This window comes from Megalobrama amblycephala, linkage group LG16 (genome assembly GCF_018812025.1).
Source record: "Megalobrama amblycephala isolate DHTTF-2021 linkage group LG16, ASM1881202v1, whole genome shotgun sequence".
Lineage (NCBI taxonomy): Eukaryota > Metazoa > Chordata > Actinopteri > Cypriniformes > Xenocyprididae > Megalobrama > Megalobrama amblycephala.
In genome coordinates, this window is record NC_063059.1 from 14,475,763 (window position 1) to 14,491,196 (window position 15,434).

The 15,434-nt window shown below is 37.7% G+C and overlaps 1 protein-coding gene across 4 annotated transcripts in view; it reads right to left on the reverse strand.

The window, feature by feature from the left end:
- The window catches only part of ksr1b (kinase suppressor of ras 1b), a 50,152-nt gene extending 39,605 nt beyond the window's left edge, over positions 1–10,547 (reverse strand). For 3 of the 4 annotated variants that reach the window (XM_048161384.1, XM_048161383.1, XM_048161382.1), the window contains exon 1: positions 10,029–10,547. In XM_048161384.1, coding sequence (XP_048017341.1) covers positions 10,029–10,274 — 246 coding nt within the window. In that variant the 5' untranslated portion in view covers positions 10,275–10,547. The remainder of the gene's footprint in view (positions 1–10,028) is intronic. The other variant, XM_048161385.1, reaches the window with a different exon arrangement.
- Positions 10,548–15,434: the final 4,887 nt, after the last annotated feature.

Here is a 15,434-nt window from a genome sequence, read left to right on the forward strand (position 1 = left end):
CACTCAGAATAAAACTTTAACATCCAAATAAATACTTTACTCACATAATTCGAAGCATGCATGCAGCATGCATGACGAACATCTTGTAAAGATCCATTTGAGGGTTATATTAGCTGTGTGAACTTTGTAAATGCGCTGTAATATAGTCGACAGCTGGTGTGGCAGGGAGCACGCGATTTAAGGGGGCGGCGCCGAGTGTAAATCAGTGCATAGTTAATGATGCCCCAAAATAGGCCGTTAAAAAAATTAATTTAAAAAAATCTATGGGGTATTTTGAGCTGAAACTTCACAGACACATTCAGGGGACACCTTAGACTTATATTACATCTTGTGAAAGAACGTTCTTGGGCACCTTTAAGATATTTTGATGAAAACCGATTTTTTTTATCCTCCATTGAAAGCAATGAAATTACCGCATTCAAGGTCCAGAAATGTAGTAAAAACATTGTTAAAATAGTCAACGTGACTACAAAGGCTCAACCTTAATGTTACAAAGCGACGATAATACTTTTTGTGCACAAAAACAAAACAAAACAAAAATAACGACTTTATTCAACAATTTTCCCTCTTCCCTGTCAGTGTGTTATGCAGTTGTCGCAGTGCATCACTTCTGTGTTTACGTCCGAATGCCGGCTCAGTATCGGCTGGCTCCTACGTCAGCATCGCACGCATGCGTCGTGCTGCTCACTTGACCAGTGTCTGCTGAGCCGCCCTTCGGACGTAGAACCTGGAATGTAAATAGCGTAGCAGAATAGCAGGGGAGAGACGACTTTGTTGAATAAAGTCGTTATTTTTGTTTTGTTTTCACGCACAAAAAGTATTCTCTTCGCTTCGTAATATTAAGGTTGAACCACTGTAGTCACATTTAGACTATTTTAACGATGTTTTTACTACATTTCTGGACATTGAATGTTGTAATTTCGTTACTTTCAATGGAGGATAAAAAACCTCTCGGATTTCATCAAAATATCTTAATTTGTGTTCAGAAGATGAACAAAGGTCTTACGGGTGTGGAACGAAATGACAGAAATTTCATTTTTTGGGTGAACTAACACTTTTATGCGTTTTGACTAAATACCATAAAGCAGGGGCGCCCACACTTTTTTGCCTGATGATCTACTTTTAAAATGATCAACTAAATGAGATCATAAAAACAGCTTAAATTCAAATGCTTGAATCTCTACATGGAATTCAGGAAAATAAAAATAAATGTTCATTGTTGATATTCAATTTGAACAATTTTCAATTTTAACACTAAACTCAAAATACTTACAGCACAACAGATTACATTAGCCAGGGCATTTACCTTATTCTGATGATTTGCACTGAATAGAATCAGACAGTTTTACATAATCTTTGTCGACAAAACACAGCTGCCAATGTCTAAACTGGTGTCAATGTGACGGAGCACATGCGATGGTCGGCCGTTCAAATGGATTCATTATTAAGTAGCTACAAGCTATACTTTTCCTGACTTCCTTAATTATCACTGTATTATACACTAACAAGCTCTATGTGCGAAAATGAAAGAGGTTGTGGATGTGTTCATGAAAATCATCTGCTCAGTACGTGCACGATCACTTCAGAGACGGCTGTTTGTTTCGTGCGTATTTGGAGGAAGCCGACTTCACGCTCAGTTCGCCGGCTAGTTGTCATGGCAACGGAATAAACAAAAATCTTGCCTGGTAAAAATTTATTAGTCAAATGCAAGTCAGACAGAAACTAAAAAGGATAAGAAAGGGCATCGTTATATTTCTTTTTATTAAAATTTAACAAAAGCATTTATTATAATTGTGTGCGATCTACCAGCATTGTCTTTGCGATCGACAATATGATTTCATAGAAACCATATTGCTACTTTAGTTTTTACCATGGTAGTGAGGTGCCATGTGTTGTTTTACCTGTGGTTATTACAATCTAAATGTATGATGCAATGGAAGACCAACAGTAATTTTCATATAAGTAGAGTTCTAACTCAGTAAGAATATTTAAATTTACCCAATAAAAATGAATGTAAAATATTTTAAATTTTATTTTAATATTTTTACAGATGTTACTGTTTTTGTTAATGAAAATAAATTACAAAAATACATCTGCATCCCTAATCAAGCTACTGCTACTGTCAACTCAAGTCTACTTGAGAAGCTGTCTATGGAGGGACAGAAAGTTCTCAGATTTCATCAAAAAGATCTTCAGTTGCATTCCGAAGATGAATGAAAATCTCACGGGTTTGGAATGACATGAGGGTAAGTAATTAATTACAGAAATTTCATTTTTGGGTGAACTAACCCTTTAATGATGATAGGATTTCCATTTTTTTGGTGAACTACTGGGTGAACTTCTGAACTATGATTAGTAGTGGATTTCTCTTAATTTACACAGATGACGCATATACATGCTCCATAGCAGACATCTCCCACCTTTTCTTCAGATGGGGGAGACCCCTTCATTAAGAGCGACGTCACTACAGCATGCAGGGGCAGCACCAAATACCCAGCAACACGAAGCACAAATCATTAGAATATGTGTTATCGTAGACCACAGTCACCATACTACTCAAATGCTGGTAAATAATTAGATAAAATAGGTTAGCCTAATGACATCCTTACCAGACAAAAAGTTCTCACACAACAAATCTTGGACGTAATTTTGAATTTGTGCTTAAACCTCTCAAAACATGCAAGTCATTATAACATCTTCATACTTTGTCTGTTAAAACAGCTATGCCTGTCCACAAGAAATCTCAAAACACAACTGACAGTTTTTCACCAGCACAAAACAAGCAGAAAATGTGACTGCAATGCACAGCACTTCCTGACCAATAAAAAAAACCTTGCATTTACACATTTTAAACAGATGCATGATTTGCTTCTGAGAACAAACAGCGTTGCAGACTGACAGACTCTGGCCACAGAGTGGTTGTGGCCAGATCTGTACTGAGCGTGGAAAACAGTTAGCGATAGCCAGACGGCGTCACTGAAAGAAAGAAAATACGACTCAAACACAAATTTCATTGACGGGACTTAACCTTATCTCAAGGTCAAGACATAATGTGCAAGATTAAGTGGTATAATTTCACACTTAATTGCAGACTGACCGATATATCGTTCTCAAAATAAACTGCATCAACCAGATGACACTTCTGTGCAAAATTAGTTTTTAAATGGCCCACAACTCACATGCTGGAATGAGTTCACACATACAACAGAAAATATATGCATATCTGTGGAGACGAATAGAGAAAAATACAATTTAAATACATGCAACAGCCAGAATGAATGAAAGCTGAGCATATTTCACATGCAACATACATGACTATGATGCAGACTATTAATGCCGCAGGAATTTTTTATATAAGTCATAAGAGGACTTCATGATTTGCAGCGACAAAGTCGTGCATTTTCGAATGATTGTTGGCAACTACCACTGGGAGGTCCACCTGGGGTGATCTGCTTCCTGCAGTCAAGCAGGAGTGCCTACCAGTACAACGTCTTGGTGACCTCCAGACCTCCAAACTGCTGTTAATATGACATGACATCTTTACAAGGAGAGAGTGTTGGTCTGCTCCCAGACAGAAACGTAACACTCATTGGTTGTTTAGGTCATTGTGTAACACATGGTTGTAGGACATCTGCTAGTTTCCAGGTCTGCATCTGTTCTCCTTACTAGATCAAACAAGAACCTAAAGATTTTCTTTTGTTCCACCATCAAGACAGATAAAAGAGATGTCAAAACGCAAACTGCTTGTCTTCTCCAATATCAATAAACACAGTTTATTCTGAGTGCTTGATGTAACCCTACTCCTAATGCAATTCGGCCTGACGTTCACAGGCTTATTGTTCAAGCAGAGAGAGGGAAGAATGCATTGCCTAGACTTTCCACCACTTTTGTTCTCCGGCCCTTTGATGGATAACCTCTGTCTACACCAAAGTGCTTAGTGGAGTTGCGGCATTACAGGGTTGTATCATGCAGAGTCAGATTCACTTTTGCAAACGCTCCCTCGGATTGGGGAATCTTGCTCACTAATCACATGCATGTGAATTGAGAACACTTACTAAATATAGGAACAGCCACAATAGCACAAACACATAGCAATCTTTCCAATGACCAGAGAAGACAAACCTCTAACCAGAGATTCTCAGTGGCCAGAGAGACAGCCAGTTCATCCGCAGGAATTTAGTGAGATTTACTGACAGGAATCTAAACGATAATTGCCATTTAGCACCATCTCTCTGTGCTTTGCTTTGAGTGTCGGGAAAAACAGATCGCCACGGTTATCAAAGTGTGGCCAGAGGGAGAAAACAAAGCCCTGCCCAAACTGTTTCGGTCACAGTGATTGGCCATGGAGATTAAATGGAGGAATTTGTATTGGTAACAGGCTACATCAACAAATGTGTTGATCAGCACACTTCTTCTTAAATTACATCGGGTGTCCAATCCTGCTCCTGGAGGGTTACCTTCTTGCAGAGTTTAGCTCCTGACACACCTCAACCAGCTACTTTAGGTCTTCAGGATTATGTGTGTTGGAGAATGTTAAAGTCCATTGTTGAGGTCCATTGTCTTGCAGAGTTGATCTCAAACCATGCACAGGCGTACTCTGCAGAAAAGTGGCTCTCTCGGAGTAGGACTGGATTGAAACTTTCCAAGAAGGATGTGTTTGTTCCCTCTGGCCACATTTTGATAACCTCTTCACTGGGTATGCAAATTGTATCCTTGCATGTCCAGGAAGTGAGAAGGTAGGGAATCCCATGCCACCACCTGGATACTGTAGCGACTCAGGTTACCATGTTGCTCACTTTGAGCCGGCCCTTGGGATGTCAAGCCACTCTCCGAGGCCTGACGCCATACTGTTTCGGTCTTCTTTCACCCATCCACAACTGTCCACTAAAAGCTTTTGATACTGTTTACAGATCTGGCAACAGAGTGCACACTGGACCTACGTCTCTCCACAGGTATCAAAAGAGCCATGGCCACCTGGTGTTTCTTGACTTCAAAGGCAACCTTTCTCAACACTGGTGCCACTGGGGTTTATACACACCTTGCTGACCCAAGGATCCAAACTTAAAAGCAATTACATAAGCTGATGACATCAACAAGATGGCCTACAGAGAAAAGTTAAGACAGCTCAAAGCCTGATGAAAAGAAAACAATCACAAAATGAGGTCAACTGCTCATCAACAGTGTGCACCTTAACAATGACCTCAACACATGGACCCTGAACACATCTTCCTTTCCTACAGAGGAGGAGATTTAAGGCCCGTTCACACCAAGAACGATAACTAGAACGAAAACTATATTTGTGTCCACACCAACGGACGATTGCTGTCTTTTGGTTCTAAGCTTCAAAGTGTGTACAGCACGTTTTTGCTGTTCTTGTTGCATTTACGCACCTTTAACCAGCAGATGTCTTCAGCATGCTATGTTTCGAGTGAATAGCTAATGTAATCAATCTAATCTAACTAAGGCTGGACCCAAATGTTCGATTATTCGAATATTCGTTCGGTGAGTTGGTATTCAATTTTTAATTTTGGGATTCGAATATTAACTTTTTTCTTTCCCTTTTTCCCCTGCACACCTGGCAACCCCTTTCGCAAAACGGTTCTCATTCGCTCTTGAATATGCTTACAGAATAAAATCTGGCAAAATACAATACTCTTTTTTACAATTATCTTATAAAACCTAGCCGTTTTTAATATGATGGACAGTTGAAGGAACACAACCTTGTTATACTTGATAAATATATTTGTTTCTTCTTAGCCTACTAAAGTGTTCCTGGTAACTGGAGTTAGAGCGCACAACAGCATGAGCTCGTATGGACAGAAGCGCATGCCTGAGCTTGTATTTTGGGTTAAGCTGTGTTGCTTTGACATTGTGAAAATAGAATAATAGAAAGAAAATGTATTAGCCTTTTTTACCAGTTATTATCAATCTAAATGATTCTACTGCGAAATATAGGAGCTTGTTAAAACTCAAACGTGAGATTTTCTTTATTTATTACAGTTCGTTCATTGATTTTTCATTCTTTTTTTATTTAAATAGCCAATAAAAGTATTGCTCTTAACAGACTGTGTTTTAAATCGCTAGTGCAGTGTCCGTTCTCGGTCCGGGTTCCCACTCTTTTTCAGCGATCATTTTCCAGGACTTTTCCAGGACATTTTCAATTTTACCACAACGGGAATAAAAGACTGGAATCATGTATTAAAGCAGCCTAATATATTGCTCTCTAAGTCTGTAAAAGGCGTAGCTACAGTTTATTGCCATGACTTAACTATAAAACCAGTTTTTCATATGAGCTCTTAATCATACATAATGACTATGGAAGCTTGTTTAAAAAAAAAAAAAAAGGTAATTGAGACTTTATATTTTTATCTTGCAATTCTGACTTTTTCTGGCAAGACTTGTGAGTTTACATCTCACAATTCTATGAAAAGAATTAAGAATTGCAAGATAAAACTCCAGGAAAAAGTCAGAATTGCGAGAAAAAAGGTCAGAATTGCGTGATATACATTTTTTTTTTTAAACTTATTAAATTTTTTTTTATTAATCATACATTATGACAAATTGTTCTTGTTGCCAGTGTCAATCATTGGAAATATTTTAATGTTTTGTTTTACTATTTGAAAATAAAAATATTAGTCAAAGACAAAGTCAGTGAAAAACAAAGAAACCCATAACATGTAATAAAATATGTGGCAGGTCTATTAGTCTGCATTTACACAATAGGTTGCAGTTCTGGAAAATGGTGGCGCCTGAGACTAAAGGGTTCCCGATGGTTTCACACTTAATTCTTTTGCAGTTAACATGTTTTTTCTTCTCCACCTGCTTTTGTCTGACCCTGCTGACCCAATGAGCATTTTGCTGTCCATTAGTCACGCCTTAACTGCAATTTCTAGTATTGCATTAGTATTGCATCCTTCTCATGGGCATTTATTAATTTTTGACCTTTCAGTCTGAGTTAAATCTCTTTTTGGCTCATTTTATCTGTAAAAGAAAACATAGCTTTTCGATGTTTTTCTAAAACATTACATAGCTGCTTACCAGTTAACATTCGCTGCATGCATTTGAGCAGTTAATAACATGAGGTAACTGCTGCAAGTGGCAACACAAGACTAAACATCATTGAAAATACTACTCTCACGTGTCAAAACTCAGCATTCCTGAACATTGCACTTTCTGCAATTAATGGTGATTGTTTTAGGCCAGAGATAAACTCTTTGTTCTCGACTAAAGAAAAATCCAAAAATTACAAAAAAAAAAAAAAAATTTTCCAGGACAACAACAAGATTTTCCAGGACATTTTACATTTTCTCTTATTTTCCATGTGTTTTCCAGGACTGGAAAATTTGTCATCAATTTTCCAGGTTTTCAAGGTTTTCCAGGATAAGTGGGAACCCTGTCAGAGTGAACAGATGCCTTTATTAGAGAGAAGAATATGTTCAGCCCCCTTCCTCCGAAGCTTCGAGTATTTGGTGTTAATTACTTACCGAAACTTCGAAAGCTCAAAAAATGGTATTCGGAACAGCCCTAAATCTAACAGTGAATTTAGCTAACAAAGTCAATATAGTGGGATAAAAACAACGCACTGCACCTTCAAAGGAAGCAAGACAATGTTGTCGAAACTAGCGCTGGATACCTGAGGTAATTTTATGTTACACTGTTTGCTAGCCTGGCATAATCATTAATACTTCTAACCATTTATTCCATGGGATTGTTTTCCATATATCCATTTTCTTGAAAAGGGCGGTTGACTTGTCAAACAGTGGTGGCTTTTTCCGGATCTCAGCGATTAACTTCTCCAAATGTCGTCTGCCATTTTAAATGCACGAGCCCTTAAATTTTGAATGGATTCTGATTGGCTGTCAGTGTTTTATCGTTCAACTGTTGGAAAAAATAATTCTGAAAGTGATCCCAATGATATCGTTTCTCTATATCGTTATAGCTGTGGTGTGAACAGCGCTATGCTTTTATATTTAGAACAATTTTTAGAACTAAATCTTTATCGTTATCTTTATAGTTATGGTTCTTAGTGTGAATAGGCCAGAGAAAACTCAACCGCTTCTAGAGGTGTGTCATGGAGAGTACCTGAGTTACCTGCTGGATCACCATCTGGTATGTTAACTTAGATAAAAAAAGAAAGTTCTCCCATGGGTAGTGAAAATAACTCAGTTCATCACTGGACCTGGATTTTCAGCTATCAATGACTGAACAGGAAGGCCCACAGCTTCAATATGGTTCCCATCTCTTTAGTTTCATAACCCTACCATCTGGAGGAAGCTTGAGGAGTTCAAAATCACTAGACGAAAGAACAATTTCTTCCCACAAGTTTTCAGACTATCCAATAACTGACAATCAACAAATGGACTGTCCACCCCCACCCAATGCAGAAATGCAACCCATACTCCTGACTCTGCTTGTTATTGTTCTACCTCAGCACAATCCTTGCCGCATTACAGTCATTTTATGAGCTCTAGAATCATTTTCATCTTGCAACACTAGTCTATCTGACACTGTCTGCACTGTTTAACACAATATTTTAGTTTGTATATAGCACTTTGGGTACATATCACTTACTATTTATTGTACATTGCTTGTAATTACAGTTCACTGTGTGGCCTTGGTCCACCACACATTATCATACTCTGTTATATAATTGTTGCTGTTGTTTCAAAAGAAATGTATTTCATTCTCTTTCATGCATTTGAATAATGAAAGAGATAAAAAAAAAAAAAAACATGACATGACCTGACTTGAACGACTGCTATTTCTGAATTTAATCATGAGAAATACTTGAAGCACCTCCCTAAGATACACAGCCAGTAGATAAGTATCTCCAAAACAATCACCAAACCCACCACAATGTAACAATTACCTGTGTCTGTGAGAACTAGCACCATATCATAAAATCTTCAAAGTTGGATGGTTTATTTAACAAAGCCTCGAGCTCAACTTGATTATTAAAAAAAGTTTGAGTCTCCAAGCATGGATATCAGGGAGGGAACATGAAAGCCATGTTTTGATTCAGAGAAGAAGATGCTTGACCTTACTAAGCAGATAAGTTTGTATTCAAGGAAAAGCAACTTCTTGTTATGGTGTTTAAAAAAATACAACCATGCCTAAAAGTGACACTGTTCCACAGGTTCGACCAACTTTGGATTTCAGTTCACTTTTGTGGGAGGGGTTAACCACTGTTGCAAAATACCTGGGTATGGTTAAAAATAGCAGCAACACTCCTCTGACATATGCTCTTCTTGTTTGCAGAGCTAAACTGAGATAACAAGCTGTTTGACATGATGGAACATATTTTTAAATCAGCTTCAGGACTTTGAATATTTTACGCATCTACAACAGACTGTTGCAAAACTCTTCCATTGCAGTGATTATCACGGGGATGAGTATAACAATTATGAACTATTATGAAAGCATTTACAACTTCATTATTGAAAAACCGGCAGGGAAAAATGTTCATTACGCCACTGCAATGACTTTTTGCAAAAATAACTCCAAAAAGTGTTTGGCTTAAATTTTTATTTGTACTTTGTAAATCACCATATAAAGTAAACATATTATTATTTTCATGACACAGCTGGTCATGTGATCTCAATATAAAGGGAGTGACCCACTCCATGTTATTTCTCAAAAGTGCTGTTCATTTTTTTCAAGTGAAAAACCTTTCTACAAAACAATGCACAACATTACACAAGTAAAACTTTACATGAGGATAGGGTAGGAAGATGTAACCTCAATAAATACCCCAAGAACCAGGAAGCAATGTGTGCTAAAAGGGGGTTTCCATGACCCCTAGCATTCATGATGTTGGTGTATTATAGACAAGAAAAAAATGAATTATGATTTGAATTTGTATCTATAAAACAAGCACCATTATTTAGGTATATCAAGAACTATCATTCATCATCTAATGGTAAATCACATTAGTGTCATGGTACTAAAGTATGTGATGCAACAACCTGAATGAACACTGTCTATATGCACTGAAGCTTGATTTTCTAAGACAAACACATAATCGTTACCTCCAAAGCGCGTATCTCGTGTTGGGTCAGGTCGTTAGATGCGGCGCACTTGGTCCGGAGCCCCTTCAGACTAGAGATGGAGATCTCGATCAAGTTCTGGATGAGTTTGCACTGGTGAAGCGCGTCCATCCCTGCGTTACTGCCATCACTCCCGTCCAAATGCTCCTCATCACTTGCGACCATATTTCCACCTTTGCCAGAGACACTAGTATCCATTCCTCGGCATTGGCACGGCTTTAGGGGCATGAGCTCGAACTACAGCAAACACTAGTCCAAAGACATGTTTGTAAACGCATGTAGACTAAACGGAGGAGAAAGTCCTACTCCAAATAAGTTTTTGTGTACTAGTTCACAGCGCAAGCATACTCCTCAAACATACTCGTGGACTGGTTTGACAGCAAGACAGGGCGCCTTGTCAGCTTGTTCCGCCTCAGAAACGTTGTATGTATATCCCGTGAAGCCCTGTGAGAAGCGCTCGCATAGGTTTCACCATACCCTCAGTCAGCTGTTTGATGTAGCGTTTGATGCTTTGCATTGTGGGAATTGAAGTTTTGTTTACAAGCGCAGCGGACCGTTTGAGGATCACTTACGTAATAGTTTTTTTTTTTTTTTTTTACTTATTTTTTAAAATTTACTATAAGTTGTTGATATGTTATTGTTATACGCTGTTTTAGTGACCTTGAGCTTGTGAAAAGCACTTTATAAGTAGCCTAAAACATTATTATTATTAAAAGTTGGGCAGAATAATACATGTAGTAAGACGACATTTAGGGTCACTTTTGTATAGATCAATTGTGCAGATCTGGGTTTTTTTCTTTCTTTTTTTTTTCTTCCGTATAAATGAAAATTTGTAATTTTTTCCCCCACCAAAACCTTTCACCTCCCACGTTTGCGAACTCGGACTAATCAAATCAGCTGATACATTTCAAGTAACGTTAGGCTATATTGTGTACTATTATAGCTACCGTTTGCAGTGAATAGAATCTTAAAGAACTAAGACGCTCCAACCATATCTGACCCATTTTACCTGACATCATTTTAAAGGGTTAGTTCACCCAAAAACAGTCGACGTGACTACAGTGGTTCAACCTTAATTTTATGAAGCGACGAGAATACTTTTTGTGCTTAAATAACAAAACAAAAACAACTTTATTCAGCAATTTCTTCTCTTCCCTGTCATTATCCTTATGTAGTTGCTGCATTAAGCACAGTGCAGTGCTTCCGTGTTTACGTCCGAATGGCGGCTCAGTATTGGCTGACGCTGATCACGTGAGCGGCACGATGCATGCACGTGATGCTGACGCAGAGCCGGCCAATAATGAGTCGGCGTTCTGACGTAGAACCTTCAAGCGCTGGATGTAAACAACGTATGAGAATGACACAGAAGAGAATATATTGTTGAACAAAATCGTTTTGTTTTTGCGCACAAAAAGTATTCTCGTCGCTTCAAAAAAATAAGGTTGAACCACTGCAGTTACGTCGACTTTTTTTTAACAATGTCTTTAGTACCTTTCTGGACCTTGAAAGTGTTGATTATATTGCTGTCTATGGATGAGTCATATACCTCTCGGATTTCATCAAAAATATCTTAATTTGATGAACAAAGGTCTTACGGGTGTAGAACGACATGAGGATGAGTAATTAAGGACAGAATTTTCATGTTTGGGTGAACTTACCCTTTAAATTTGATACAATGAAAGTAAGATAAAAAAAAAACCTAAAAGTGAAATTTTATTAATTATTATCAATATAAATTCAAAAATCCTTTGTTGGAACTTGTTTTGTCACATATCTGCTCTCTTCTGTTGGTTCAGTGATACAGTGCTCCCATTATGTCATCAGAGGCACACTTTGTATAAGGGCTGGAAAAACATGTCGAGTGTGAATATGTGTGTGTGCATGTGTGACTATTTTCAGGTAGGCCTACGGCTCTCTGCCCACTCAGATGAGAAAAGACTTTTTTTAGACTTTCCACAGAGTTATGACTTGCTGGGAACCCTTGATGTCAAAGTATTATGTTACTATTGTGTTGGCATTGGCTGTTCAGAGTTTGCGAAAGTGTTTGTTGCAAAGTGTTACATAATGCATTGCTGTACTGCATGTGCTGAGATTGGGAATTGTAACAGAGAGACATGCAGAAATGCTACATCACCAACTTGCTGTATGAGGCACACATTTTCCCATGGGAAAAATCTCATCTCCTCCACAGCTTGCCAAGAAGGAGACATAATTTCAAAATGAACAGTAAGGAGGACTGAAGCCAGAGAAGAGGCACTGCAAATTGTCTTTCCCCATGAGGCAGTGAAGCCGAGACACTTTGAACAACTTAATTGAAAGGAAAAACTGTTTGTATTTTGGCTTACAATGCTTAGAAAAATGATTCTGCTGTAATTATGTCCACATCAGCTGTATGACGTAAGCTTGGTGGTTCTGCGGGCTGGTTGAAATGCTTAGTGTTGTAAACCTAGCCACACACACCCGGTATTCCTCAGAGTAACATCACCGCAGAACAGGTTAGGCTTATAGAAGCGATGGAGAGGCTTAAACAGACACTCCCTCAATTCCTAGTAAGCATTGGTTTTTCTTTTTATCAGTCATTATATTCACATACCGTGAAATGCATAGGTGGAGGACAGACAGTTGTTCAAATATGACTCTGCACATTATTAGAAGGTTATATAAATGGTAGCAGTTTGCAAATTCTGTTATCAGATGTGAATTGATAGCTTAATACCTCAGATAGCAGTTTAAAGAAATACATTCACAAGACTTGAAGTGGGAAATGTAAATATGCTTTTAAACAAATCATTTAAAAAGCAAACAAACAAAAATGTAAAGACAAGTGCTGTTGTTTAAAGTCATTTTCACTTCAAATTGAATGATGATCCTGAATAGGCATATCAGTGAATGAATAAGAGTTAGCATATAGTGCCTCCTGATGGACAAAGAAGGTAATTTTTTAATAAAAAAAAACAGTTTAATCTAAACTACTTGAACGTTTTGTAACATTATACAACTGTACATTATATTATATTGTTGATGTCACTGTTGAAGTTTAAGATCTTTGTTCTAGAAAGTTCGGTTTCACCTTAGACAATTCACGTGATCTACGCAGAATATGTCCTGGTGTAAGGCAGGAAATGATTCACAATCAGAAAAATATTTGGTTCACAGGAAGTCAGGACAATTGAAGGAAGGCTAAAAAATGCACAGCACTTATTTTTCAACTGTAGACAGCATGATTGCTACAACCTTACATGTAATAGGGTTTTACCAAAGAACTTTCTTTCCAAGAATTACTTACACAGAGCTGGGTAGATTACTTATGAATTGTAATCAGGTACTCATGACAAAATTTGTAATCAGTAATATAATCTCTTAGATTACACATGTTTGGTAATGTAATCTGACTACTTTTGGATTACATTTAGATTACTTTTCTGCTAACCCTTATTTTATGTCACATATATTGTAGGCTAATCTTGTACTATTTTGACAGATACAAAGAAAAAATATATTCCAAAAAATATATTCTATTCACCAACAAGATCCTCAACAGATTCTTTTTAAAGTGCAATGTGTGAACAGTTAATACTTCAAAATACTAACACTAATGTACAAACCCGATTCCAAAAAAGTTGGGACACTGTCCAAATTGTGAATAAAAAATGAATGCAATAATTTACAAATCTCATAAACTTATATTTTATTCACAATAGAATATAGATAACATATCAAATGTTGAAAGTGAGACATTTTGAAATGTCACGCCAAATATTGGCTCATTTTGGATTTCATGAGAGCTTCACATTCCAAAATGTTGGGACAGGTAGCAATAAGAGGCCGGAAAAGTTAAATGTACATATAAGTAACAATCTCTGTGCCTAAGGGTCAAGGCCGGAAAACCATACTGGATGCCCGTGATCTTCGGGCCCTTAGACGGCACTGCATCACATACAGGAATGCTACTGTAATGGAAATCACAACATGGGTTCAGGAATACTTCCAGAAAACATTGTCGGTGAACACAATCCACCATGCCATTCGCCGTTGCCGGCTAAAACTCTATAGGTCAAAAAAGAAGCCATATCTAAACATGATCCAGAAGCGCAGGCGTTTTCTCTGGGCCAAGGCTCATTTAAAATGGACTATGGCAAAGTGGAAAACTGTTCTGTGGTCAGACAAATCAAAATTTGAAGTTCTTTTTGGAAAAATGGGACACCATTTCATCCGGACTAAAGAGGACAAGGATAACCCAAGTTGTTATTAGCGCTCAGTTCAGAAGCCTGCATCTCTGATGGTATGGGGTTGCATGAGTGCGTGTGGCATGGGCAGCTTACACATCTGGAAAGGCACCATCAATGCTGAAAGGTATATCCAAGTTCTAGAACAACATATGCTACCATGCAGACAACGTCTCTTTCAGGGAAGACCTTGCATTTTCCAACATGACAATGCCAGACCACATACTGCATCAATTACAACATCATGGCTGCGTAGAAGAAGGATCCGGGTACTGAAATGGCCAGCCTGCAGTGCAGATCTTTCACCCATAGAAAACATTTGGCGCATCATAAAGAGGAAGATGCGACAAAGTATTGTATTAGACAAGAATGGGACAACATTCCTATTCCTAAACTTGAGCAACTTGTCTCCTCAGACTGTTATAAAAAGAAGAGGGGATGCCACACAGTGGTAAACATGGCCTTGTCCCAACTTTTTTGAGATGTGTTGATGCCATGAAATTTAAAATCAACTTATTTTTCCCTTAAAATGATACATTTTCTCATTTTAAACATTTGATATGTCATCTATGTTGTATTCTGAATAAAATATTGAAATTTGAAACTTCCACATCACTGCATTCTGTTTTTATTCACAATTTGTACAGTGTCCAAACATTTTTGGAATCGGGTTTTTGTACCTGTTAGTGTTTGCGGATAGTAACACTGAATAAAACAAAATCACATCTTATGATTTTAAAACATATTTACTTAAAATTAAAGGATTAGTTCACTTTCAAATGAAAATTTCCTGATAATTTATTCACCCCCATGTCATCCAAGATGTTCATGTCTTTCTTTCGTCAGTTGAAAAGAAATGAAGGTTTTTGATGAAAACATTCCAGGATTATTCTCCTTATAGTGGACTTCAATGGCCTCCAAATGGTCGAAGGTCAAAATTACAGTTTCAGTGCAGCTTCAAAGCGTTCTACACGATCCCAGATGAGAAATAAGGGTGTTATCTAGAGAAACCATCACTCATTTCAGTGTATTACTGTCCTCCACAGGTCAAAGTTTGAACTAAATTGTCATGTACAATATGCTAGTGCAAGTATAAAACAATTAGTTCGAACTTTGACCTGAGGAGGGCAGTAATACACTTAGCAGTGTCTACACTGCCGGA